General features: G+C 57.4%; 1 protein-coding gene across 1 annotated transcript in view; it reads left to right on the top strand.

The window, feature by feature from the left end:
* The window catches only part of DGKZ (diacylglycerol kinase zeta), a 45,696-nt gene extending 21,143 nt beyond the window's left edge, over window positions 1-24,553 (top strand). Inside the window, exons 4-32 of the mRNA XM_061997926.1 lie at window positions 515-610; window positions 1,331-1,408; window positions 1,698-1,754; window positions 3,425-3,493; window positions 3,953-4,024; window positions 4,336-4,452; window positions 4,545-4,616; window positions 4,867-4,962; window positions 5,192-5,274; window positions 6,079-6,139; window positions 6,704-6,817; window positions 7,021-7,161; window positions 7,662-7,740; window positions 8,044-8,099; window positions 9,430-9,492; window positions 9,766-9,839; window positions 9,949-10,060; window positions 10,247-10,446; window positions 11,160-11,260; window positions 11,382-11,461; window positions 13,448-13,517; window positions 16,070-16,110; window positions 16,952-17,142; window positions 17,635-17,666; window positions 18,357-18,400; window positions 19,139-19,259; window positions 19,721-19,757; window positions 20,038-20,137; window positions 22,288-24,553. Coding sequence (XP_061853910.1) covers window positions 515-610; window positions 1,331-1,408; window positions 1,698-1,754; window positions 3,425-3,493; window positions 3,953-4,024; window positions 4,336-4,452; window positions 4,545-4,616; window positions 4,867-4,962; window positions 5,192-5,274; window positions 6,079-6,139; window positions 6,704-6,817; window positions 7,021-7,161; window positions 7,662-7,740; window positions 8,044-8,099; window positions 9,430-9,492; window positions 9,766-9,839; window positions 9,949-10,060; window positions 10,247-10,446; window positions 11,160-11,260; window positions 11,382-11,461; window positions 13,448-13,517; window positions 16,070-16,110; window positions 16,952-17,142; window positions 17,635-17,666; window positions 18,357-18,400; window positions 19,139-19,259; window positions 19,721-19,757; window positions 20,038-20,137; window positions 22,288-22,404 — 2,574 coding nt within the window. The 3' untranslated portion in view covers window positions 22,405-24,553. The remainder of the gene's footprint in view (window positions 1-514; window positions 611-1,330; window positions 1,409-1,697; window positions 1,755-3,424; window positions 3,494-3,952; window positions 4,025-4,335; window positions 4,453-4,544; window positions 4,617-4,866; window positions 4,963-5,191; window positions 5,275-6,078; window positions 6,140-6,703; window positions 6,818-7,020; window positions 7,162-7,661; window positions 7,741-8,043; window positions 8,100-9,429; window positions 9,493-9,765; window positions 9,840-9,948; window positions 10,061-10,246; window positions 10,447-11,159; window positions 11,261-11,381; window positions 11,462-13,447; window positions 13,518-16,069; window positions 16,111-16,951; window positions 17,143-17,634; window positions 17,667-18,356; window positions 18,401-19,138; window positions 19,260-19,720; window positions 19,758-20,037; window positions 20,138-22,287) is intronic.
* Window positions 24,554-25,373: the final 820 nt, after the last annotated feature.

Raw genomic sequence — 25,373 nt, 5'->3', positions numbered from 1 at the left:
GGCAGCGCTCCTTGGTGCTGCAAGGAGAGGCTGTGCAGGCACAGGTGGTTCCTGAGAGGATGGCATAGCTATTCCACTGCCACCTCTTCTGCTCCTGGCAGCTGGGGGTCAAGCAACAGGAGCAAGCCCCTGCTCCCTCACAGGCAAAGCCCAGCAGGTTTTAAGCTGCACCCTGAGAGTCCCCTGTGTTTGCCCTGATGCCTCCTCTCAGGGGCTGGTGGAAGCTGCTCCCCTGTGCAGGGTGCTGCAACTGGGCAGTAGGTCTTGGAGTAGGTTACCTGGGGCCTTCTCACTTTCAACAGGTGGGTTATTATGGCAGCAGCTTTGAGAGGTTTCCTCTGTCTAGATGTTGGCCTTGGTTGTTCTGTGCATCCTGTCTCCCTGCCTATACCTAGCTCCAACCTCCCACCCTGCAGTGTTGCCCCCTATCTTGTCCCTCACACAAAGCATTTGAGGGCTTTGGATACCTGTCTGGTGTTGCCCTCAGACAAACATGTTGTCCTCTGCCTTCCAGGAGACTGCAGTCTATGGGGAGCACATCTGGTTTGAGGCCAATGTCTCTGGGGACTTCTGCTACGTGGGGGAGCAGAACTGTATGGCAAAGCTGCTGGTGAGTCACCTGGGGTCACCTGCCTCCCCAGCGAGGGCTGTGGATGTGGGGAGACCATGCTGCTGTTGGGGGACATGCAGGGGGCTCTGGGGGCTGCCAAGGTGGGGGCTGTGTCCCTCCTCCCTCTGTGTGCTGGAGTGCTGCCTCCCCAGTTTCTGCCAGTGCTGCTGCTCAGTGAGGGAACCTGAGGCAGGGCTGCTGCTCACTCAGAGGCAGTAGGATGATATTCCAGGGAGAGGCTGTTGGGATCCTACACCCTTAAAGGGACAATCTGAATCCAAGACTTTTCAGTAGAGGAGGCAAGTGAGCACTGGAGACCCAGACCCACTGCCTCCTGCTCTTACGGGGTTGCTGCAGTCCTCCTCCCAGCTTGCAGATGGTGCTGCTTGTGATGCAGGCCACAGAGCACTGATGCCATCCAATGCCTACCCATGGGGCTTACTGTGAGAGCCCTACAGCCCAGACCCACTGCCCTGGTGCTCTTGGGCAGTGCCACAAGAGGCCAGGGACTGCAGGAGAGCACTTCCCTGCTCTGGCCCAGACCTCAGAGCGTCTGTTCTAGGCACATCCCTTTGCTTGTAAGGAGTCTAGGTCTTGTCTAACTTTCCTAAAGGACTTGTTCTGCCTCCTGAAACAGGTGAAGGAGGTGTGATGGGAGCTTTTCAGCCTCTGAACACTGCTACTCACATGTGTTTATCCTCCCCTTTTCTCATCCTCCAGCAAAAACCTCTCTCCAGGCGCAAGTGTGCAGCCTGCAAGATCGTTGTGCACACACCCTGCATTGAACAGCTGGAGAAGGTGAGTAGAGCCTCTTAAGCCCTTCAGTGCCCTCCAAAACTGTATAACAGCCTTTTCCTGGGCAGCCCTTCCTCTTGGGTAGTGAACCACCAGAAGGCTGGGGAGCTGCAATGTGTCCTTGCAAAGAGGGGCTGTCTGATTGTTCAGGGACAGAAAGATGTGAGGGGTTTTGTGGCAAGCCCCAACTATCTCCACAGGCTCTGGGTGTGCTGTAGTAAAGCAAACTCCAGCAGGTTTCTTTTGGGTGTGGTGGTTTTACTGATTCCTCTCGTGTGTGTTCAACCTACAGATAAATTTCCGCTGCAAACCTTCCTTCAGGGAGTCGGGATCCCGCAACGTACGGGAGGTGAGAGATGAGCCTCCAACCCTGCCCTCATCTACCCCTGCCCCTTTCCACTTTGGTGACAAAGCTGTGGGATGCTGCCAGCATGTTGCATCAGAGTGCAGGAGACCTGCTGCCTCTGGCTCCAAGGGGCTGGCCCAGGGATGTTTCTTTGCAAGGCAGCAGTGCGTGTGAGGAGTGAGGAGCTGAAACTCCTGTGTCTGCCTGGGGGGGAACCTGCAAACAATGTTTTCTGGGAGAGTTCTTTTCTCCCCTTTTACTGATCCCCAAGAGCAAAGAGCAGGTCCCCAAGCCCTCCCACAGTTTGGAAGGAAGCAGTGCAGGCTTGCTTCTGCCCTCAGCCCTGAGCTGGGTACTGCAGGTGGCACTGGAAGGTGCCTGCAGGGGTGCTGGCAGAGTCCTTTAGCCCATGCTTTAATGTGTAAGTGGTGGCCTGGGACCTGCCTGCTGAGCTGTGCTGGTGGAATCACAGAATCTCAGGGGTTGGAAGGGACCTTGAAAGCTCATCCCTCTGCCAGAGCAGCACCACCTAGAGTAGGTCACACAGGAGCTCATCCAGGTGGGTTTGAATGTCTCCAGAGAAGGAGCCTCCACAACCCATCTGTGCAGCCCCTTCCAGTGCTCCCTCACCCTCACACTAAAGAGGTTTGAAGCTCCTGGCAGCCTTGGTGCCTCCCCTCCAGCCTCTGGAGCCAGTGCCACCCCTGCAGTGCTCTGGAGGGAATGTGGGTGGCTCAGTCCCTGGCTGTTTCAGTAGCATGGCTGCCTCTGCCACACCATGTTTGTGCAGTGACAGCAGATGTGGCTGGGGAAAGGTACCCAAACACAGAGCTGCCTGCTCACAAAGACCAGTATCACCTGGGAAGGGGAGACTTTCAGTATCACTTTAAACTTTCCTGTCTTCCTTTTCTTCTCCCGCTGTGCCTTCTTTCCATAGCCCAGCTCCTTTATTTATCCATCACTTACTTTTTGGGCTCTGCTGACAACTCTCTGCCTCCACTCACTCTTCTGTCTCTGTTTTACACCCATCCAACCTCTCTGATTTTTTTCTCCCTCGTCCTTCCTGTTTTTTCTCACAAACATTCCTGTCCTCAGTTCCTCCAAAGGCTTTTTGCTCCTCTTTCCTTAGAAAGATGCTCTTCTGGCCTTTAGGGCTGCTGCTCCCCTTGAGGAACACCCAGCTAGGTGGTTAACTGCTTAGCTGTGGGCACTTCCACCTTCTTGCTGTGGGCACAAACTCTGCCTCCCTGGGGATTTCCACACCTTCCACCAGCACGTTTTTCACCTGGCACTCAAGATGCCTGGGCAGAGTCATTAAGGGACAGAGATGTGATTTGTGGCCAAAATCTCTCTCTGGGCTGGTGCTCTCCCACTTTCTGTTGGATTTGCTTTGGGTGATTGTCAGTCTGCAGTTTCCCTCCCCTGCTTGCTGCTTTTTCTCTGGTTTTAGTCCCCCTGTTCTCTGAGCACCTTAATTTGGCCCCTTGCCCCCTGAATCTTTGGCTTTCCTTTCTCCCAGAGAGTTGGGGTTGATGCACGTCAGCAGTGGGTTTGCTGCAAGAGGAGAGGTCCTGCTTGAGCTGGGTCCATTCCTCCTGCCTGTTCCTTCATTCCTTCACACTCTGGGCCTTTCATCCCCCCTTTTTTGGTGTGTGTCTTTGTTTTCCCTGCAGCCCATTGTTGTGAGGCATCACTGGGTGCACCGGAGGCGGCAGGAGGGGAAATGCCGGCAGTGTGGTAAGGTGAGAGGGCATCTTTACTTTGTGGCTTCTGTTTTATTCCCTCAGCCTGAAGGAAAGCTAAGGTCAAAGCAGAGACAAAAACAGGGCTGGGGACTAGTGACATCCCACCATTCCTGTTTGGCAGCAGCAACTTGGAGTAAAACCAAGATGCATGCCCTGTTTTGCACAGTGAAGCGCTACATAAGTGCTTCAAATGTAGAGTTGTTCCCCCCCTGGGCCCAATCAGTCCTGGAGGGTTCTGGTTTCCTGATGTGTTCTCCTTGAGCAATCAGGACACCCCTGCAGAGCACAGTGGCCTCCCTGATGCTGTAGTGCTGGTTGGAGCTGTCTGACAGGGATCTGGAGGGCTCCAACAGGCACACTCCCTTTGTTAACATCTCTCTTAGTGGTAGGAAAGTCCTGTTGGATGGTAGAAAGCTGTGAGGGAATTCCCTAAGCCTCTTCTCTTTCCTTCCACAGGGTTTCCAGCAGAAGTTTGCCTTCCACAGTAAAGAGATTGTGGCCATCAGCTGTTCCTGGTGCAAGCAAGCGGTGAGCAAAGCCCTCATTGAACATCTTAGCAGCCTGTTCTGCACCTAATGACCTCTACTTTCTGCTTGGACTCCCCACATTGCTTCTCTGAGGCCTGCCCTTAACAGCTCCTCTTAGTAGGAGAGGCTGGACTGTGCAAGCTGCCAGCTCCTACAGCAAACTTTCTCTTCCTTGCCTTCCCATTACAACATTTCTGCGTGGTTTCCTCCAGCCCTCTGTGCACTGGCATGAGGGAGCTGGGAGGAGGAGAAGGTGGCTGTCTCCAGCTAACAGAGCATCTTGAGCTTCCTCTCTGTCTTCTCCTTCCCCAGTATCACAGCAAAGTGTCGTGTTTCATGCTGCAACACATCGAAGAGCCCTGCTCGCTGGGGGCTCACGCTGCTGTCGTCGTTCCTCCCACCTGGATTCTGCGGGTCCGGCGGCCCCAGGTCAGTCCCTTCAGCTCAGTTCCTGTGGCTCTTTCACTGCTCCTGCTCATCTGGCAGCTCCTCATGGAGTTTTGGGTTCTTTTCTTCTCTAGAATCCACTGAAATCTAGCAAGAAGAAGAAGAGGACATCGTTCAAGCGGAAATCCAGCAAAAAGGGGGCCGAGGTGAGAGAGGAGGGGACAAGGGAGGAGCAGGACTGGGAAACAAAGAGGGTTTTGCTAGGTCTGTACTGAGGATGAGGATGAGGAAGAAGGAGGGTGCCTGCAGGCAGGGGAAATCCCAGCTATAAGGCTGACAGAGTGGCTGGGACATTGTCTTCCTCCTGCTCCTGACCTCTGTGATGTTAGGGCTCAGCTGGAGGAGGAAGTCTGCATTCCCCCAGCTTTGTTGAAGAGCCTGTGGTGTCTCTTACAGGAAGGGAGGTGGAAACCCTTTGTCATCAAGCCCACACCAGCTCCTCTCATGAAGCCCTTGCTGGTGTTTGTGAACCCCAAGAGTGGTGGGAATCAGGTATGTCTGTGTGAGGGCATTGCCATTCGCCTGCTGAGGTCTCAGCATAGCTTTGGTGATGCCTCAGCTGCAGAGGAGCCAAAGCAACCCTTGCAATACCACTTTGCTGCCTGCCAGTTCCCATTTAGGCCAGGCTTTGCCTGAGTCCTCCCAGAACCATATTGTCTTGGCCTTCTTTGGCCATCCACTGAGAATTCCCTGTTACCTGAAGTCTTTCTTCTCTCCATAGGGAGCCAAGATCATCCAATCCTTCATGTGGTACCTCAACCCACGGCAGGTTTTCGACCTCAGCCAGGGTGGACCCAAGGAGGCGTGAGTACTGATGGGGCCAGCACCTTTCTCTTCCCCCAGAGATTCCTCCCCAGAGCTCTTCCTATGGCTGCAGAAGCCTGATACTCCATAGCTCCCTTGTGCAAAGAGCCCTCCAGTGAGTTCCTGCTTTGAGAGGCCTCTCTAGGATACCTTGTGGTCAGGCAGTGTTTCCTGACAGAGAGCTGGTATAACCTTAAGGCTAGTGGCCAAGAGACTTGCTGTGGGGTGGGATTGCCAGCCCTGGTTCATTATGTTCAGTTCATGTTGTGTGGGTGTTGTCTGCCTGCTGCATTTGGGTTCATCTGTGTGTACACAGGCTGCAGACACATCACTCTTCCTCCCCAAGAGCTGCTGGAGCCAAAGTTACCGTGGCTTTGCCCACAGCTGGGGTGATGGGGAGGGAGACACACAGGTGGCTTGGTAAAGGCCAAGGGCTGTGTGAGGGCAGGGACCCCTGCAGCTGCTGCATGGCTAGCCAGGCTCTTCTCAAGGATGTCCAGTGACAGGACAGGGGGCAATGGGTACAAGCTGGAACAGAAGAGGTTCCAAAGAAACATGAGGTGAGGGAGCCCTGGAAGGGGCTGCCCAGATGGACTGTGGAGTCTCCTTCTCTGGGGACATTCCAAACCCACCTGGATGAGTTCCTGTGTGACCTACTCTAGGTGATCCTGCTCTGGCAGGGGGGTTGCACTGGATGGGCTTTTGAGGTCCCTTCCAGCCCTTGAGATTCTGTGATGCTGGCAGGGCCTCCTCTCCCCATCCTCCCTCCCTCCCTCCCCTCCTCACCCTCCCTCTTGTCTGCAGGCTGGAGCTGTACCGCAAGGTCCACAACCTCCGGATCCTGGCGTGCGGGGGTGATGGCACGGTGAGTCCCCCAGCCCCCTCCTGCCTGCCCTGCCCTTCACCCCAGGCCTCTGCAGCCCTCCTTGCTGTAAGCTAGAGCTTATGGGGCAAAACAATCACAAGCTGGAACACAAAAAGTTTCCCTTCAACACAAGGAGAAACTCCCTTGGTGCTGAGGTGAGGGAGCCCTGGCCCAGGCTGCCCAGGGAGGGTGTGGAGGCTCCTGCTCTGGAGGTTCCCAAACCCACCTGGACACGTTCCTGTGTGACCTGCTGGAGGGGAACCTGCTTTAGCAGGGGCTTGGGCTGGATGAGCTCTGGAGCTCCCTTCAAAGCCCCACCACTCTGTGACTGTATGGAAATCCATAGTCCAGCTGCTGTGGGTCCCCTCATGCAGTGCTCCAGGGACTTGTGATGTGTCTGCATTTGTCACTCTTTCAGAGCCCAGTGGCCTCAAGGGAGTGACTGGTATCTCCTGCAGCCTCTATTTGGAGCACTAAAGGCTGTGCCTAGCCTGAGTGGTGGCTGAAATCACCTGAAGTCCCTGAAATCACCAACTGTTTCTTTGTGCTCTCTTCCTTGAGCAGGTGGGCTGGATACTCTCCATTCTGGACCAGCTACGCCTCAACCCACCTCCTCCTGTGGCCATCCTGCCTTTGGGGACAGGGAATGACTTGGCCAGGACACTGAACTGGGGTGGAGTAAGTGACAGGCACAGGAGTCAGGGGTGGGGATTTACATGGGCTGGGTGTTTTGGCTTTCCCTAAATACAGGCCAATACATAAGTCGAATCAATCCTTCCCACACCTTTTGCTCTGGGTTATCTTCCCAAACCCCACCATCTCAGGTGCATCTGTGGGAGAGACAACAGGCAGGAGACTCACTGAATCCTTCCCCTCCCCAGGGTTACACAGATGAGCCTCTGTCCAAGATCTTGTCTCATGTGGAGGATGGGAACATTGTGCAGCTGGATCGCTGGAATCTCCACGTGGAGCCAAACCCTGAGGCCAGCCCTGAGGAGAAGGATGAGGCAGCTGCTGACAAGGTGAGGCAGCTCCTTTCCCTGTTTGCTTCCTGTGCTGAGGCTCTGCATCCTCCCTTCTCCCACTGCATCAGGCAGCCCCAGCACCAGGGGTTACAGCCTTGGTTTGGTGTTTCCCTCTCCCTGCTCCAGTCCCACTCCTCTCCTTGTGGCTCTGACCCACATCAGTCGTGTTGAGGTTGGTAGAGGTTAGAAATAAATGTGCACCCCAGGTTTTTAAGCACAGCTTGTAACAAGTATAAGCTCAGTCCCTTCTGAGGCTGTCTCTTCAGCAGAAGCTTGTGTAATTGCAGGTGTCTGAGAGGGGAGAGTGACCTCTTGGGGCATATCTCACCCCTGGGAGCCATCACCTGGGCTAGCAACATCATTATTTTCCTGGGGGAAAGAGAAACAGCTTCCTTCAGCCTCATGACCACCATGCATGGCTCTGCTGTAGCCTGACCTCATCTTTGCTGTGGCCACACACTGGCAGACCTCCTCCATCTTCCTCCTTTCCATTTCAGCTCCCCTTGGATGTGTTTAACAACTACTTCAGCCTCGGCTTTGACGCACGGGTGACGCTGGAGTTCCACGAGTCTCGAGGTAAGGGGTGGCAGGGGGCTGGGGCTGGCTCTGTGTCCAGGGGGGGAACCCAGAAGTGGGCCCTTAAAACTGTCCCCAGGAAAGTTGAACAAGAGGATTCCCCCAGTGATAGGGCTGGAGGTGAGACCCAAGGAGCGAGTGGAGGCTGCAGAGGGGGAAGAGGAGTGCTTGCATGGAGAGAGAGCTGGGGACTGCCTCCTGGCTGGTGCTGGCTGTGCCTGGGGAGAGCTGGCAAGTGAAATGTTGAAATGTTTCCATGTGCAGGCCAATGACCTGCACCTTTTTTTTCCCTTCTTTCCCCAGAGGCCAACCCAGAGAAGTTCAACAGCCGGTTTCGGAATAAAATGTTCTATGCTGGGGTGAGTGTGTGGAGGACACCTGGGCCTGCCTTCCTGGCAGCCTTAGCATCAGCTGCAGCACAGCATGGCCCTGCCTCCTGCCTGCACCCAAAACTCACTCACCTGAGTGACACAGGCTTTCAGGTGCACCTGAGCTGAGCCCCCTGTGAAGCTGGAGAGCTGCTGGGGCCGGGCTGCAGCCCTGGCAGTCGCAGCCCCTCTGGCTGCAGGCACTGCTGGCAGCACAGTTTGCTCTCTGGCCCCTGGTACAGTCTCTCTCTTGATTTCCTGCCACTATTGTTCTTGTTCTGTGGCTCAGGGAGGGTCACCCTGGCAGGACCTCCCCAGAGCTGTGAGGAGGCAGCTGTCCCCCCTGCAGAGGAACAGGAAGCCTTTCCACTGAGTCCCCATGCTGCTTTGTTCTTTTATTTATACCTTAGGCCACTTACAGCTCCCTGGCTAATGATACTGCCCTATTGTATCTGGGCAGCCAGATCTGCACAGGCTGAGAGACAGAGAGGAACCTCATGAGGTTCAACAAGGGCAAGGGCAGAGTCCTGCAGCTGGGGAGGAACAACCCCCTGCAGCAGCACAGGCTGGGGGTGACCTGTTGGAGAGCAGCTCCAGGAGAGACCTGGGAGTGCTGGGTGATAACAAACCATGAGCCAGCAACGTGCCCTCGTGGGCAAGAAGCCAATGGCAGCCTGGGGGCATCAAGGAGAGTGTGGGCAGCAGGTGGAGGGAGGTTCTGCTCCCCCTCTGTTCTGCCCTGCTGAGGCCTCATCTGGAGTCCTGTGTCCAGTTCTGGGCTCCCCAGCACAAGAGGGACAGGGAACTGCTGGAGAGAGGCCAGAGCAGGGCTACTAAGATCATCAGGGAACTGAAACATCTACCTTATGAAGAAAGGCTGCAGGAACTGGGGCTGGAGAGGAAACTGAGGGGGAACCTCCTCAACACTTATAAGTACCTAAAGGGTGGGTGTCAGGAGGGTGGGGTGACATTTTTTTCTGTAGTGCCCAGTGACAGGACAAGGGGTGATGGGCATAAGCTGGAACCTGAAAAGTTCCACTAAACACAAGGAGAAACTTGTTTGGTGCTGAGGTGAGGGAGCCCTGGCCCAGGCTGCCCAGGGAGGGTGTGGAGGCTCCTGCTCTGGAGGTTCCCAAACCCACCTGGACACGTTCCTGTGTGACCTGCTGGAGGGGAACCTGCTTTAGCAGGGGCTTGGGCTGGATGAGCTCTGGAGCTCCCTTCCAACCCCCAGTGCTCTGTGATTGTGTGATTAAGGTTGGTGGCAGGCTCCCTGTGGGTGAGCAGCTGGGCTCTAACACCCAACGCTTTACCTTGGCAGACGGCTTTCTCTGACTTCCTCACCGGGAGCTCCAAAGACTTGGCCAAGCACGTCAGGCTGGTTGTGAGTGTGGAGGGTGCTGTTGGGTAGGGTGCTGTTGGGCAGGGTGCTGTTGGGCAGGGAGAGGGGTGAGCTGTGGAGGTGTGAGGAGCGGTCCCTCAGCACACAGAGTGTCTCAGGGCTGGGGAGAGGATGTGTTCCTGCGAGCATCAGCTTCCCCTGGCTTGGAGGACAGTTGATGTAGGGAGCAGAGGGGGAGGCTGTATCCTCCCAGGTGGGTAGGGTGGGCCAGGCCCCCTCTTACAGCAGCCTGAACACCCTTTGCATCATCTCCAGTGCGATGGGACGGACCTGACCTCCAAGATCCAGGACCTGAAGCCCCAGTGCTTGGTCTTCCTGAACATCCCCAGGTGAGCAACCCCAGGACTTGCCCTGATGTGCTGGGCTCCTCACTCCCATCCCACAGATGGCTCTGGGTTTGGAGTGCCCACCCCTGCATCACTCAGCATCCCTTCACAGGTACTGTGCAGGCACCATGCCCTGGGGCAACCCTGGTGAGCACCACGACTTCGAGCCTCAGCGCCACGACGACGGCTGCATTGAAGTTATCGGCTTCACCATGACATCCCTGGTGAGTCAGTGCTGGGGCCAGGCCCTGCCAACCAGGGAGAGCAACTGCTCCCATTGACTGGGTGTCAGATTCTCCCCTGAGGAACTCTGTGACGGTACCTGGTGTCAGATTGAGGTGAGATGTGGGCTTTTCTCCCACATTCCCCATTCAGTCTATGCCTTGCCCTCACTCTGGACCCTTTCCTAGGCTGCCCTGCAGGTCGGTGGCCACGGGGAGCGGCTGTGCCAGTGCCGCCAGGTGCTTCTCAGCACGTCCAAGGCCATCCCCATGCAGGTAGATGGTGAGCCCTGCAAGCTGGCAGCTTCCTGCATCCACATCTCCCTGCGCAACCAGGCCAACATGGTGCAGAAGACCAAGCGCCGCAACTCCGTGCCTCTGCTCAACGAGTAGGTGCCAGGGCAGGGCCACCCAGATGGGCAGGGCACTGGAGCATCTGCCGTATGAGGAAAGGCTGTGGGGACTGGGGCTGTGTAGTCTGGAGAAGAGGAGACTGAGGGGGGATCTTATAAGTGTATAAATGGTGGGTGTCAGGAGGCTGAGACAGCTCTTTTTTCATCTAGCAACAGGACAAGGGGTGATGGGATGAAGCTGGAACACAAACAGTTCCATTGAAACATAAGGAAAAACTCTTTCCCTGTTTCAGTGAGGGAGCCCTGGCACAGGCTGCCCAGGGAGGGTGTGCAGGCTCCTTCCTTGGAGCTCTTCAAGACCCTCCTGGACACGTTCCTGTGGCCCCTGATCTAGGTGAACCTGCTCCTGCAGGGGGGTTGGACTGGATGATCTCTAAAGCTCCCTTCCAACCCCTACCATTCTATGATGATTCTCTGATTCTCAGATCAACCTGCCACCCCCTCTCCAAGGCAGAAAGGATGGAGAGGGAAGGGATGATGGCACTGAGCCATCACTCCGAGGCATTTTGATCCTCTCTCAAGGAGGGCCAGGGAAGGGATGGGGTCACTGAAGTATGGCAAACCGCTGATACTGGTGGCAAGCTCCCTACCTGAGTCTGTGCTCTTGCCTGCTTTGGAGGGGGTGAGTGGGCTAAGGAGAAAGGGGGTTGTCACTCTCTGATGCCTTTCCCTTCCCCCTCTGTGTGCAGCCAGCAGCCGGTGCCCGAGCGGCTGCGCATCCGTGTGAGCCGCATCAGCATGCGCGACTACGAGGCGCTGCACTACGACAAGGAGAAGCTCAAGGAGGCCTGTGAGTGACCAGCTGAGCGACAAGGGGCCTGGCAGTGCCCTCAGCTCAGCTCTGGGAGGTGCTGGGGAAGGAGCAGGGGCTGTCCCCTCAAAGCTGTGTGTGTGTGTGCCCTGTCGTGCAGCTGTGCCGCTGGGGATCATCGTGGTGCCGGGAGACAGCGACTTGGAGCTGTGCCGGACTCAAATTGAGAGGCTGCAAGAGGTGAGCCTCGGTGTGGAGAGTGCTCAGGGCTGGATGCCAGGGTGATGGAGGGGCTCAGGGAAGGGATTTGCAAGCCTCCTTGACCTGCATGCACCAACAAACATGCTCCTGCTTCGGTAGCAGGGCATAATTAGCCTGGTGGAGGCAGGATCCCAAGCCAAGTGGCTTGTTGCTCCCTGTTCTCTGGCAGCATCTTTCTCAGCATTGCTCTCACCTTATACCCCAGGCCCAGAAAAATCCTGGGGCAGTGGAAGAAGCCAGCACACCCCTATGGGGCTTATTCCCCACTGGGTGTATGGTGAGGCCTTCCCTCTCTCCTTGTATTTGCTGTGCCTTCCAGCCCCTCTCTGGGCTCTGTGTTTCCTGTCAGCTCTACCCCCTCCCCAGGTACCTGGATTAGGGTTGTCTCACCTCCAGCTCTTTTCATGTGCAAGTACTAACCTTTGTGCTCCTGCCAATGTGCCAGTGTGTGCCTGTGACACAGCCAGGGGCTGTGAAACCCTTGTTCCAGGTGAGCAATGCCTTCTGAGCACATAGTCAGCCTCCTGCTGCCACACTGGCTCATTTTCTTCCAGAAGATTGAAGGGACCTTGCTCAGTCCCCACTGAGCTGGTTCTTGTGCCTGAGGGAATCCCATCCAGTGTGTGCTCATCATAGAATCACTGAATTGTTTTGGTTGGTAAAGATCTTTAAGATGATGGAGTCCCAGCCCTCCCCTCACCCTGCCAAGCCCATCACTAACCCACGGCCCTCAGCACCTCAGCTCCATGGCTTTGGGATCCCTCCAGGGCTGGGCACTCCCCCAGCTCCCTGGGCAGCCTGGCACAGGGGCTGACACCCCTCTCAGGGAAACAGTTCTGCCTCAGCTCCAATCTCAACCTCCCCTGGGGCAACTTGAGCTCATTTCCCCTTGTCCTAACACTTGTTACTTGGGAGAAGAGACCGACCCCCAGCTCACCAGAAGGTGAGATAGCTGCAGAGAGTGCTCATGTCTCCCCTCAGCCTTCTCTTCCCCAGCTCCCTCAGCTGCTCCCCATCACACTTGTGCTCCAGACCATTCCCCAGCTCTGGTACTCATCTCTGGACACACTCCAGCCCCTCAGTGTCCTTGTAGTGAGGGGCCCAGAACTGAACCCAGCACTCGAGGTGCAGCCTCAGCAGCGCCCAGTACAGGGGGACAATCCCTGCCCTGGCCCTGCTGCCACACTGTGTCTGACACAAGCCAGGATGCCCTTGGCCTGCTTGGCCACCTGGGCACACTGCTGCCTCATGTTCAGCCCCAGTCAACCAACACCCCTAGTAGTGTCCTGAGGTTCAGAGCTCCTCGCCCAGGTTGACACAGTGGCATCTGCCCCTTGCTTTGCCATCCTGAGCTCAGAGGGTCATGCTCTGCTATGGCCTCAGCCTGTTAGACTGATGCCTCTGCAACCTGCTGCACTTCTAAAGCTGTGCACTGAGGCTGCTGCTCCTCAGTCACTTGGTGGCTTACCTCTTTTCTCTCCTTGGGCAAGCACTGTGCTCTGGCCTCAGAGCAGAGCACCTCTGGCCTCTGCCTTGTCCAGGCAGTGCTTGAAGCCAGACCTGGCAACACGTTAAGCCAACATCAATGGGAAGAGAAGAGGGGCTGGGGGGCTGCTCAGACAGAGGCTGTAATGACACATCTTGCCTTTCTGCAGGATTTCCTTCCACAGCCCTCTGCTTTACAGCACCTGCTCTTCCAGGTGTGTATGGCCTCACACTGGCCCCTGGGCCTGTCTGTCCTGTCACTGTGCCAGTCTCGTGGGCTCCTTTGGTGGCACCTCTCTGCAGTGAGCTGCTGTGTGTTGGCTCCCTCTCGCTCTGTGCTGTGCCTGTATCCAAGCTGCCCTTGCCAGCCAAGTGCCTGTGGCTCTCTGTGTCTGCAGGGACCTGCCAAAGCAGGAGAGACACTCTGGGGAGAGATGAGGAGGCCAACAGACACTGCTTCACCCTCTCTTTTTCACACAGGAGGGAGATGGAGCCAAACCGAAGACGCTGTCGTCCCAGAAGCTGTCACCCAAATGGTGCTTCCTGGACTGTGAGTGTCACCTTCCCTGCAGGGCTGCCTGCCTCTGAACGTGGAGGGGTGAGGGGATGGGCTGGTAGTGACAGGCCTGCCCTGGTGAGGCCTCATCTGGAGTCCTGGGTCCAGTTCTGGGCTCCCCAATTCAAGAGGAACAGGGAACTGCTGGAGAGAGGCCAGTGCAGGGACACCAAGATGCTCAGGGGACTGGAGCATCTTCCTTATGAGGAAAGGCTGCAGGAACTGGGGCTGTTCAGTCTGGAGGAGACTGATGGGGGATCTCATTAATAGTTACAAATATCTAAATGGGAGGGTGTCAGGAGGTTGGGGCAGCACTTTTGTCTGTTGTGTTCAGTGACAGGACAAGGGGTGATGGACACGAGCTGGAACACAAACAGTTCCACTTAGACACAAGGAGAAACTTGTTTGGTGCTGAGGTGAGGGAGCCCTGGCCCAGGCTGCCCAGGGAGGGTGTGGAGGCTCCTTCTCTGGAGGTTCCCAAACCCACCTGGACACGTTCCTGTGTGACCTGCTGGAGGGGAACCTGCTTTAGCAGGAGCTTGGGCTGGATGAGCTCTGGAGCTCCCTTCCAACCCCCACCACTCTGTGATTCTGTGAGCCCCGTGGGCATGGGGACTCGTGGCTGTTGGGCTCTTTGCCCCAGGTTGTGTCTCTGGCTGCTGGCCACGAGTGGAGTGAAGGGCGGCTGCTCCTGTCCTCTGCTGCTCCCACAGCTGCCAGCCCATGTCTCCTCAGTGCCTGGCTGCTGGGGCTGCTCTCCTGCGTCGTGCAGGCAGGGGGCCCTCCTGCTCCAGCACACCGTGAGCATCCCTTTGGTATGGAAAACAGACTCCTCACTGGGCTCCAGCTGCTGCTTTTCCCCCTGCCTGAAAGCAGCTTTCTCCTCTCCCTTTGCCATTGCTGCCCAAGAGCTCTACCTGGATGCTAGCTGAGAGAAATGAATGCTGGTGGCACTTCATCTCCCTTGCCTTGCCAGCAGCAGGCTGTAAAGCACAGCTGAGCACAGCCATGGGTTGCAAAGTGGATCTGGGAAGCCTCTTGCTAGTCAGAGAGGGTGCAGCTTCTCCCTTTGGGGCTCCAGCCCTGTGTGTGGGGCTGCTGGCACTGTGAGTCCCAGGTGTCACTGCCAGCACTGCTGCACCAGGACCACTTTCTCTTCCCCTGACACTCTCCCAGCAGCAGATTCTGGGCTCAGGAAAATGTGTCAGGAAAGAGGCCAGAGCCTTGTTCAAAGGGTAGGCTCATTCAGAGGAGGCTGAATTACAGGCCTTCAGCAGCAGCTCCCTGGCTGTAAATCTCCTGCCAGGACAGGATAAATAGGGCTCTTTCACTCCTCTCATCTGCTCTGGCCTGTTCCCACTCTGCAGAGTGAATTCCCAAGGGTCCCACTGCAGCAACCTCACCTAGGCAGGCACCAGCAGCCTGATGGGACATAGGGGAAGTGCCACCCTGCCTGAGGACCCAATTGTCCTGGCACTGTGTTCTTGCTTATGCTGTTCTCCCTTGGTGATGCCCTAAGTCCCTGGTCCTGTGTGGCTCTGGCTCCAGCACAGCCACTCCTGGCACAGGGGCTGACAACCCTCTCAGGGAAACAGTTCTGCCTCAGCTCCAATCCAAACCTCCCCTGGGGCAACTTGAGCCCATTTCCATAACCTCTTGTTACTTGTGAGAAGAGACTGACACCCACCTCACTACAGCCTCCTGTCAGGTAGCTGCAGAGAGTGATGATGTCTCCCCTCAGCCTCCTCCACACTAAACCCCCCCAGCTCCCTCAGCTGCTCCCCATCACACTTGTGCTCCAGCCCCATCCCCAGCTCTGGTGCCCATCTCTGGACATGCTCCAGCCCCTCAATATCCTTCTTGTAGTGAGGTGCCCAGAACTGAACCCAGCACTTGAGCTGCAGCCTCTAATACTGTGCAGCCTTTGAAGCTCTCCTGCTGTCTTAGGAGACAGGGACTTGGATGGACAGCTGGCAGTGCCATGCTGTCCCACTTGGAGGGCACAGGCTCTGACAAGGCTTTGTGCTGTCCTGTGGGATGCTACTCAGTCAAGTCAGTGGCTCAGAGGCTGATTCCTCTCTTCCCAGCCCTGCTTCCAGCCCTCATTTCTCAGTGCTCTGCACGAGCTGCACTGTGGGAGTTGAGTGGGAGCAGTTCCTCAGCTGGTGCAGGCAGAGATGTGCCCTGCACAGCCCTGAGCTTCCTCTGCCTGAGCTGATGCTGGAGCAGCCACAAGCTCCCAGAAGGGCCACATGTCAGATAGGTGTGTTCTTGCCTTCCCTCTGCCTCCCTGCCTGGAGGTGGCAAGCAAAAGTGTGTTGCAGAGGGGCATGGTGCTCTGCAGGCCCAAGGGGCTGCCTCCCAGGTTAAGAGAGCAGCAGGGTCACAAAAGAAAGGGTGTTACTCCTGGGCAGGGGGTGCTGCTGTGCCCTCAGAGCGAGGAATGAGGCAGCCTGAGAGTTCACTGTCACTCAGGGGTGGAATGGGGCTGTCTTCCTCATCCCATGCCAAGAATCACCCTGTCTCACTCTGTCCCTGTCTTGCAGCAACCACAGCAGATCGGTTCTACAGGATAGACCGTGCACAGGTGAGTCCCTTGGCCTCTGCTGGGAAGGTGCTTGGCTGTCCTGTGCTCAAGGGGCAGTCTTGGCCTCAGGGACCTACAGCTCTTGCACTGCTGCCCTGTCCTGTGGCATCCCAGGCCTGGCCCCAGCAGCACCAGGCTGCCATGGGTGCCAGGTGCCCACTGACTGGGATCACCTCAGTGAGAGGGATGTGGAGGTGAGATGTATGGGTCACCTGCCAAGGTAGCAGGAGAGGGGAAGTCTGAAAAGGAGAGCTGGGGAAGGGGCTGGAGCACAAGTGTGATGGGGAGCAGCTGAGGGAGCTGGGGCTGTTTAGTCTGGAGAAGAGGAGGCTGAGGGGAGACATCATCACTCTCTACAACTGCCTGACAGGAGGCTGTAGTGAGGTGGGAGTTTATCTCTTCTCCCCAGAATGACAGGACAAGGGGAAATGGGCTCAAGTTGCCCCAGGGGAGGTTGAGATTGGAGCTGAGGCAGAACTGTTTCCCTGAGAGGGTTGTCAGCCCCTGTGCCAGGCTGCCCAGGGAGCTGGGGGAGTGCCCAGCCCAGGAGGGATCCCAAAGCCGTGGAGCTGAGGTGCTGAGGGCCATGGGTTAGTGATGGGCTTGGCAGGGTGAGGGGAGGGCTGGGACTCCATCATCTTAAAAGTCTTTTCCAACCAAAATGGTTCTATGATTCTATGACAAGGAGGTACAGAGGCTTCCCAGGCACAAATCCCATGGCTCTTTGAGCCACCCTCATTCTTCTGAGCCAGTGAGTGAGCTACAAGGCATGAGGTGTGAGGGGATGAAGCTCTACACAAGTAGATGTTGCTTCTGAGGAGGGTTGACTTGTGTCTTTCAGGAGCACCTCAACTATGTGACAGAGATCTCTCAGGATGAGCTCTATGTGCTGGACCCAGAACTGGTGATCACCCAGACCGTGGGCACCTCTCCTGCCATGCCTGACCTCGTTGACACATCTGCTGCACCCACTGGGCATCATTTTGCTTTCCCTTCCTCTTCCTCCACTCCCCCCTCCTCTCCTGCCCTTGGGTGAGTCTGGAATGGAGTGCTGGACCTCAGGAAGGATGGGCAGTGATGACAGACAGGGTGTTGATCCCTGGGCCACCTTAGAGGGAGGCTCTTGGAAATGAGCAGGAATCCAGTGCTGAGTTAGATGGTGAGATACCATCCTGACTTCCCTGGTCCTCTGCAGTGAGGTATCACCAGATGCTTCAGCTGTGGGGTCAGGCTCCAGTGCTTGGCCCAAAGGACAAAGGCCATGGGTGTCTTTTGGCCTAACTGAGAGTGTATAAGGGAGCAACAAAGCTGGGAGCAGCAGTAGAAATGGGAGTCAGGGTTAGGGAGGAGGACCCAGATCAGGAAGATTCAGATGAAGCAGCAAACTCCCTTGGCCTGCCTCTGCTCCTCTCCTGCCTGCTGGAGGAGTGCCACAGGCATCCCTTCCCCCTGTGGTTTGCCCTTTTGGGCCATCTGCTGCCAGGCCTGGCAGGGTTAGTTACAGCTTTTGCTCTTCCCTTGCAGCGCTGAGCCCGAGCGCTGCCTCCCACACAGAGGTGAGTCCTGTCCTGCCCCCCAGCACACCCCCTCACACCCCACAGGCCTTTGGGTCCCTGACACCTTCCCTTTGGCCTGTCCTTTCCTTGGAGCCCTGCTGTGTGTGTGGAGGTGGGGGCTTGGAGCTCTGCAGGAGGTGGTGGGCAGGAGAGACCTGCCAGTGATTTGTGGAGGGGCCCTGTGGGAGCCAGCATGGCCAAGGGGTTAATCCCCCACCTGCCTTGCTGTGGGCTGGGTTAGGGGCTGTCTCTGCCAGGAGCTGACAGGGAGGTGAGAGCACAAGGTCAGGGGCCTCCCTGGGCTGAGCAAATGGAAAGAGTTTCCTGGAGCTTGAGCAGAGCTCAGTGCTTGGAAGTGTGAGTGAGTCCTGGGTGAGAGGTGTCTTGGCTGCTGGCTGACACCCAGGAGATTTGCTCCCTACTTCCATCACAAGTCATCCTGCTGTGGGCAGAGATGCTTCCCCTGCATGCACACCTCCCAGGGGCTGAGGGCTGCCTGTGTCTCCTGCAGCCTGGGATCCCTGACATGCCTGAAGGTGAGGAAGCCCAGATAAAACCAGTCTAACCAAGGAGTTAGCACCTGGAGGAGCTCCAGCTGACTGCTGAGCTTCCAGTGCCCAATCTCTCTGGTCACACAAACAACATTACAGCTTGGCTTTTCTGACCCTGACCCATCTCCCTTCTTTGCAGATGACCTTCTGATAGAAGCTGCCAAGAGTGGCAACTTCAGTGAGGTAGGTGCTCCCACTGGAAGCTCTGCTGCTGTGCTCCTCAGGCTATGGGAAGCTCTGCTGGTGTGCCCAATGGACTATGGGAAGCTGCTGCTGTGCCCTTTGGGCTAAAGCCCTGCTGCTGTGCCCCTGAGGCTATGGGAAGCCCTGGTGCCATGCCCCTGGGGCTATGGGAAGCCTTGGTGCCATGCCTCTGAGGCTATGGGAAGCTCTGTTGCTGTGCCTTTGGGCTAAAGCCCTGCTGCCATGCCCCTGGGGCTATGGGAAGCTCTGTTTCTGTGCCTTTGGGCTAAAGCCCTGCTGCCATGCCCCTGAGGCTATGGGAAGCTCTATTGCTGTGCCTTTGGGCTAAAGCCCTGCTGCCATGCCTGTGAGGCTATGAGAAGCTCTATTTCTGTGCCTTTGGGCTAAAGCCCTGGTGCCATGCCCCTGGGGCTATGGGAAGCCCTGGTGCCATGCCCCTGGGGAAGCCCTGCTAGCCTTGCTCCATGGTTGCCCTGGAGCAGCTCCCTGTGAGGGCTTTCCTCCAGGAGTGGTGGCTGGAAACCAAGCAGGCTTCTGGCAAGAAGCCCTGCTCCTTTCACAGAGGACACAGAGAGCAGGGATTTGACAGCGTAGCTGAGCTGATCAAAGCTCCCCAGCCCAGGCCCTGGATACCCACACAACACACTGGGGATGCGATGGGGCTGGGCTTGGGGCTGGGAAAGGCATCTCACCCCCAGCAATCTGTCAATCCTGTAGTTCCAAGAGCTGCACCGTGCTGGAAGAGACCTGATGGTGCGAGATTCCTCAGGCCAGACTGTCCTCCACCATGCTGTGAAATCAGGGAGCAAGGACATGGTCAAATACATCATCGAGAATGGTGAGCTGGGGCCAGGGTGGCAGCCTGGTAGCCAAAAAAAACCCAACCCTCTGCTCAGAGGAGGTGCTCCTGGGCTTGGATCCCTTCCCTCTGGGCTTGTTACATCCTCCCTCTGGCACATGGGCTCTCCTGCCAGGACTGGGGTGCCCCAATGGCTGTTCTGCAGCCTGGCACGTGCCTGGGAAACATTTCCCAGTGTCCTGCTTCCACCTTGAGGGCAGCCAACCTGTTGTTTTTGGCAGCTCTCACTGAAATGCAGGCTGCTTTTGTTTGTGTTTAGATACTTCTCCATAATGAGCCCACAATAGCTCTTTTTCCCCAGGCTCAGGTGCCCTGGCTTGGCCTGAGGGCTTTGGGAGCCAGGAGCTTTGCAGGAGAGATGCAGAGTGTGACTGGGGAGTGGGTGGGTCTGTGCCTGCCACGCAGATGGGTCTCACTCCCCCTGGTCTTTCTTTCCACAGCCCCTTCAGAAATCCTTGATGCCACAGAGGAGGAGAAGTAAGTTGCTGACTGCCTTGTGTTCCCCTCTGTAAGGTGACCAGTTGTGCCTGGGCCACTTACCAACCGCCTTCACTCCTAATGCCCAGCCATGGTTGAAGGTCCATTCCCTAAGCAGCATCCCCTCCTCTACAAGGGCTGCTTGGACAAGTGTGCAACCCATCACAAGCTCCTGCTTCAGCCAGATTGCTACCCCCTTGCTGCCCCTGCATGTGCTGCACACCCCTGTTCAGGGAGGAGGGGGAGGAACATCTCACATCTCTTGCTTTCTCCTCCCCAGCGGTGAAACCAGCTTGCACCAGGCTGCAGCCCTGCGCCAGCGCACTATCTGCCACTACATCGTGGAGGCTGGGGCTTCACTCATGAAGACAGACCTGCAGGTGATGGGCTTGCTTTGGAGAGGGCACAGGCAGGGAGAGCAAAGCAAAGGTGCTTTACCTGGCCAGGAGTCTTTGCCAGCCAGAGAGAGGAGCTGATGTGAAGCTAAGCTCAGTGGAACCCAGCTGCAGAGGGGTTAAATCCCTCTCCTGCCTGAGCTTCTCTCCCTGTTGTTTTATTAAATTAGAAGTGAGGGGCTGGAATGTCTCATCCCAGTCTCCCCCTTCCCACCCTCTGGGGTCAGAGCAAGGACAAGGCTCACTGCAAGCTCCCTCCCAGCTGCAGGGCTCCCCCCCCAGACTCTCCCCTGCTGTGGGAGTGCTGGGAGCTGCTGTGGGTGGGTGAAGCCAGCCTGTGGGGAGCCAGGGCGGGCAGTGCCAGCTCTTTCCCCTCACATGCCAAGTTAACTGGGACGTGCTTTGGTGCTGGGGAGTTGTGCCAGCCCCAGGAAGGGGACTTGAGGCCGTGTGTGATTCAGGAGGTTCCCTGGGGTGTGTGTGCAGCTCAGGGGACGTGGTTGTGTTCATCTGGCAGAGGCTCGTAGCGATGGGCTCTAGCACAGGAGATGTAGGAACAAGCCAGGAAGGGGCCATGAGTCTGTGGGTCTGGGACAGAGGGCAGGAGCCCAGCCAGGGGTTGCAAACTTGGTGGGGCCAGTGGAGCTTGGGGGTTGCCTCAGACACTGTACAGCCCCCTTGGTACTGCCAGGGAGATGCTGTATAGGCAATCTCTCGCTCCTCATGGCTCATCCTTGGTTCTGGTTAAGGCTTGGGCCTTGCCCAGCACCTGGAGCATGGCTGGCCTTGCTGGAGACTCTGCCAGCAGAGGCAGGGTGACAGGACACGGCCTCTGACCGACCTCCAGCCCCCTCATCAGCTTGAAGGAGGGCAGCCAGCACAACAAGGAGCCCTGCTCAGGCATGAGAGCTGCCCGAGGCACTGGGGCTTGCATGTGCCTGTGCCTGTCCAGGGTTGTATCTCCCTGGGACCCTGCATGGGCTATGGCCACAGCCTCTCTGTGAGGCAGGAGCCCAGCTCCTGAGCCCCAGCCTGAGGCTGGGCAGAGAGGGGCCCCAGCAGCTCCAGTTTCATGCTTCTGCAGCGAGATGGGAGAGAAACTCAATTCCTCCTCTGGTTTTCACCCCTGCTTGCTTAAAGGAGCTCTTGCAGTCAGGGGCAGTGAGGAGGAGGCTCCCTGAGGAGCACAGGGCAGTCTGTGGGCTGGGCCTGCTTTCAGGGGGCACCTGTGAAAGGGGGTTTCTGGGTGCATGGCACCTCTCTGCAGCTGCACATGTGGGCTGTTGTCCACAGGCCTGACAGAGGCTCCACATGTCACAGAATCACAGAGTGGTGGGGGCTGGAAGGGAGCTCCAGAGCTCATCCAGCCCAAGCCCCTGCTAAAGCAGGTTCCCCTCCAGCAGGTCACACAGGAACGAGTCCAGGTGGGTTTGGGAACCTCCAGAGCAGGAGCCTCCACACCCTCCCTGGGCAGCCTGGGCCAGGGCTCCCTCACCTCAGCACCAAACAAGCTTCTCCTCATGTTGAAGTCTCTGACTATTGTTCCTGCTGGAGCACAGGGGTGTGGGGGGAGGCCCTGGCAGCTCTCTGCAGCCCCCCAGCCGTGTGCAGCAGGAGATGAGGCGCCCAGGCTGGGCTTTCAATGGCAGAGGCAGAGTGCCAGCTGTCCACAGCCTTTCTCAGCAGCAGGGCAGAGGAGGAGCCAGGAGCAGGGGGGAGGGAAAGGGGAGAGGAGAGGGTGCTGGGAGCTGTTAACAGATTTGCTTTTTATGGAGTGTGGGAGTTCATTAGTGGACACAGTCCAGATGGCTGCAATAAGCTGGTGAAACGTGATCCTCCTCTGGGAGCCCGAGCTCTGCCAGAGGGAAGGGGGGTTGGTATTCCAGGGCATTCCCCAGACATAGCCCCTCATTCCTCACCCCTCTCCTGCCTGTGGGGAGGAGCAGGTCATGAGGACCAACCTTTGTCTCCTGGTGATGCTTGGGGCTGATGGGTGTCCCGGCCCTGGCTGTGGGCTCTGCCAGACCCAGCCACAGCCACCCTTTTGGTAGGGGAAACAGAGGCACCTTTGGGTGCTGAGGGGGCTGTTTGGGAAGTGCTCAGCACTCTGACCTCTTTTGCCTCCTCCTGTGCAGGGAGACACCCCCAAGCACCGGGCTGAGAAAGCCAAGGACCCCGACTTAGCTGCCTACCTCGAGAGCCGACAGCACTACCAGATGATCCAGCGGGAGGACCAGGAGACAGCTGTGTAGTGCTCAGCGTGCCTTAGCCCCAGCCAGCTCAGGCAGGATGAGGAGAGCACAAAGTGAGGCTGGCCCAGCCCTTCCTAGATGTCAACCTGGTCCCTGGAGGAGATGGATACAGAAGAGCTCTGTCCTAGGCTGGGCTAAGATTCTGTCTGTGAGGACAGTGGGTATTTGGGACTTGAAGCTTGGCTCTTTGTGTGTCCCCACCTTTGCTCCTCACCCACCACATTCCCTGCCCTTGGTGGGCTCCATCCTGCAGCCCTGCTGGGACAGGCCAGGCCCAAGCCCTGGGCACCCTTGTGCAGGTGAGTGATGCCAGTGCCCACCTCTGCAGGCTCCTGCCTCTGATCCTTGTGGGATGTGGTTGCTCAGCCCCTCTGCCTGTCACTGTGTCCCTCCTTTAGATGCTTGGCTAGGTTTGTGTCCTGTTCCTCCTCTCCTGTCTGGCACAGCCACGGGAGGCACAGGCTGTGTGGGCAGACAGCAGGAGCCATGAGCCTCAGACTTTGCCCCAAGGGGAGCACTGTGACTTACTGCCCCTGCCTCATCCTCCTCTCCTGTGGGTTTGGGGCTGCTTTGGGTCTCTGTGTTGCCCTGCCAGGGCTTTCTTCAGTAGAAGGGGAGTCCCTGGCACACTCAGCCTTTCCTTGGAGCATCTGGGACTGGCACAACTGGAAGCAGGGCAGACCCTGCGCTCCTGGTTGCTTTTAGTGCTCAGCACTCTGGCCTAGGGTAGGGATGGCATGGAGGAGAGCTACTGAGCTCTCTCACCATCCTTCTCTCACAGGGTTGGGTGGGGGGCAGTCTGCATGCCCAGTCTCTGCTGGGCATCTCTTTGTGACCCCTCTGCAGCACAAAGCTGAGGTGGAGAGCTGCCTTTGGCCTTTGTTTCCCAAATGCTGACTTGGATCTGTCTGCCCCTTCTATTTCAGCTCCCCTCCTGCAGCCAGCTGTTGCAGTGGGCTGGAGGGGCAGTGCTGGGGGCAGTGCTGCTCTCAGGGATTCTCCTCATGCCCCCTGACCTGTCAACACAACATCCTCTGAGCCTGACTCAAACTGGGCGCAGGGCTTTGCAAGGGAAAGCTTGAGAGCTCACCCAGCCCAGACACAAGGTCCCCAGACAGCCCCCCCATTTCACCCTCTCCAGTTCTAGCAGAAAAGAAAGACTTGGATGCATTGGGATGCTCCAAATGGGAGCCACACCTGCAATGGGGTGGCTTTTCACCTCCCCCCTGCCATGGGGCACCACGACCCATCTCCCCTGCGTGTGCTGAGCGTCCACAGAGGCATCACACCAAAGCCCTTCAGCTTTGGCAGAGCTGCTGCTCCCTGGGACCAAGGGCTGCCAGCAGAGAGGGAAAGCTGATGGCCTTGGGCCTTGCAGTGGTGCCTGAAGTGGTGAAGAGGGTTGCTGCTCACAGCTTTGAGTCCTGAGAGAAGGATTCTGCTGCTGCCCAGGGCTCGGTGCTGTCCCAGCTGCCCTCCCGCTGGGTAGTGCTGGGAGGGGCACCACTGCTATCCCTCCCAATACCAAAAAGGAATGAGGATACAGCAGAGAGCCAGAACAGGCTGAGACTTAGGGACAGAGTTCCCTTGGAGGGCCAGGGGCTGCTGTGGTGAGGAGCAGAGCAGAGTGCCAGCCGAGGCTTGCGAGCTGGGCTGCCCACCCTTCCCACCAGCACCGCTCCCAGCCCCACTCCCCCACAGGCACCTCCTCAGAGGTCCAAACCGCTTCCCCAGCAGCTGGGACCCCCCCTCCCTGTGCCCAGAGGCGTTTACAGCCCCACCTTCCCCCTCCCTCCCCACTTTTGTATCTAGTTTTCCTACAGGTAGTTGAGAGACACACTGTCCCCCCTCCCGCCCAGCCCCTCCGCGCTGAGCCGAGTTGCTGTGCAATTCCCAGCCTGGCTTGTCTGGGCCAGGGCAGAGGGGGTGAGGGCAGCCCTGCCTGTGGAGGGCAGACCTTCTGTGCAATACCCACCCCTCTCTCCCCTAAAAGCTGGCGTAGGGCTGTGGTTTCTGGTGTGTCTGTGTGAGGGGGCCTGGCTGCAGCAGGCCCAGGGCCCGGCGCCGGCCTGTTTCCTCGTCGCTTTTTCCACTTTGGGACTGTTTGTTTGTTGTTTCTTGCCATTGAAATAAAGAGATGGATGTTTTAGTTCTTGGTCTCCTGCTGCCTACACAGGAACAGGGCAGGTGCTGCATCAGCAAGGCCCCCTCCCCACCAGTGCAAGTGAGGTTGTGCCCTGAGGCCTCTGCCCCCTCCCCACCAGTGCAAGTGAGGTTGTACCCTGAGGCCTCTGCCCCCTCCTGACTGCGTGTTCCCCGAGGGACTCTCTCTCCCCTCCTTTGGCACACGTGGGTGTTTGGAAGCTCAGCTCCATCCTGAGTGATCCAGAGAGGCTGGGAAGTGTGGGTCAGGGGCTGAGAGCTGCTGCTCCTGCCCTGGCATCATGCCTGCAATGCAGCCTCACAGCTAGCTGAGGGCACACAGAGGCACCCACCCTCCGAACCTTCCTTCTTGTCCTTCTGTTTTGGGGTGAGCTGTCCCTGACTATGCTGCTCTGAAGGGAACGAGCCTGCTTGGGGTGAGGGGGGCTTCAATCCCACTCCTGAGAGGAGCATCGAGGTCCTGCTTCCAGTGCTGAGCACTGGGGCTTCTGCATCGAGGGCTGGGATTGTGTCTGACTGCTCTGGGATTGTCTCTGACTGCTCTGGGATTGTGTCTGACTGCTCTGGGATTGTCTCTGACTGCTCTGGGATTGTGTCTGACTGCTCTGGGATTGTGTCTGACTGCCCTGGAATTGACTCTGACTGCCCTGGGATTGTGTCTGACTGTTCTGGGATTGTCTCTGACTGTTCTGGGATTGTCTGACTGCTCTGGGATTGTCTCTGACTGCCCTGGGATTGTCCCTAACTGCCCTGGGATTGTCTCTGACTGTTCTGGGATTGTCTCTGACTGCCCTGGGATTGTGTCT

The sequence above is a fragment of the Colius striatus genome, chromosome 6 (assembly GCF_028858725.1).
Source record: "Colius striatus isolate bColStr4 chromosome 6, bColStr4.1.hap1, whole genome shotgun sequence".
In the NCBI taxonomy this organism is placed as follows: domain Eukaryota; kingdom Metazoa; phylum Chordata; class Aves; order Coliiformes; family Coliidae; genus Colius; species Colius striatus.
The sequence above is the reverse complement of the archived record's forward strand: the minus strand, read 5'-3'. Positions and strand labels throughout refer to the sequence as shown.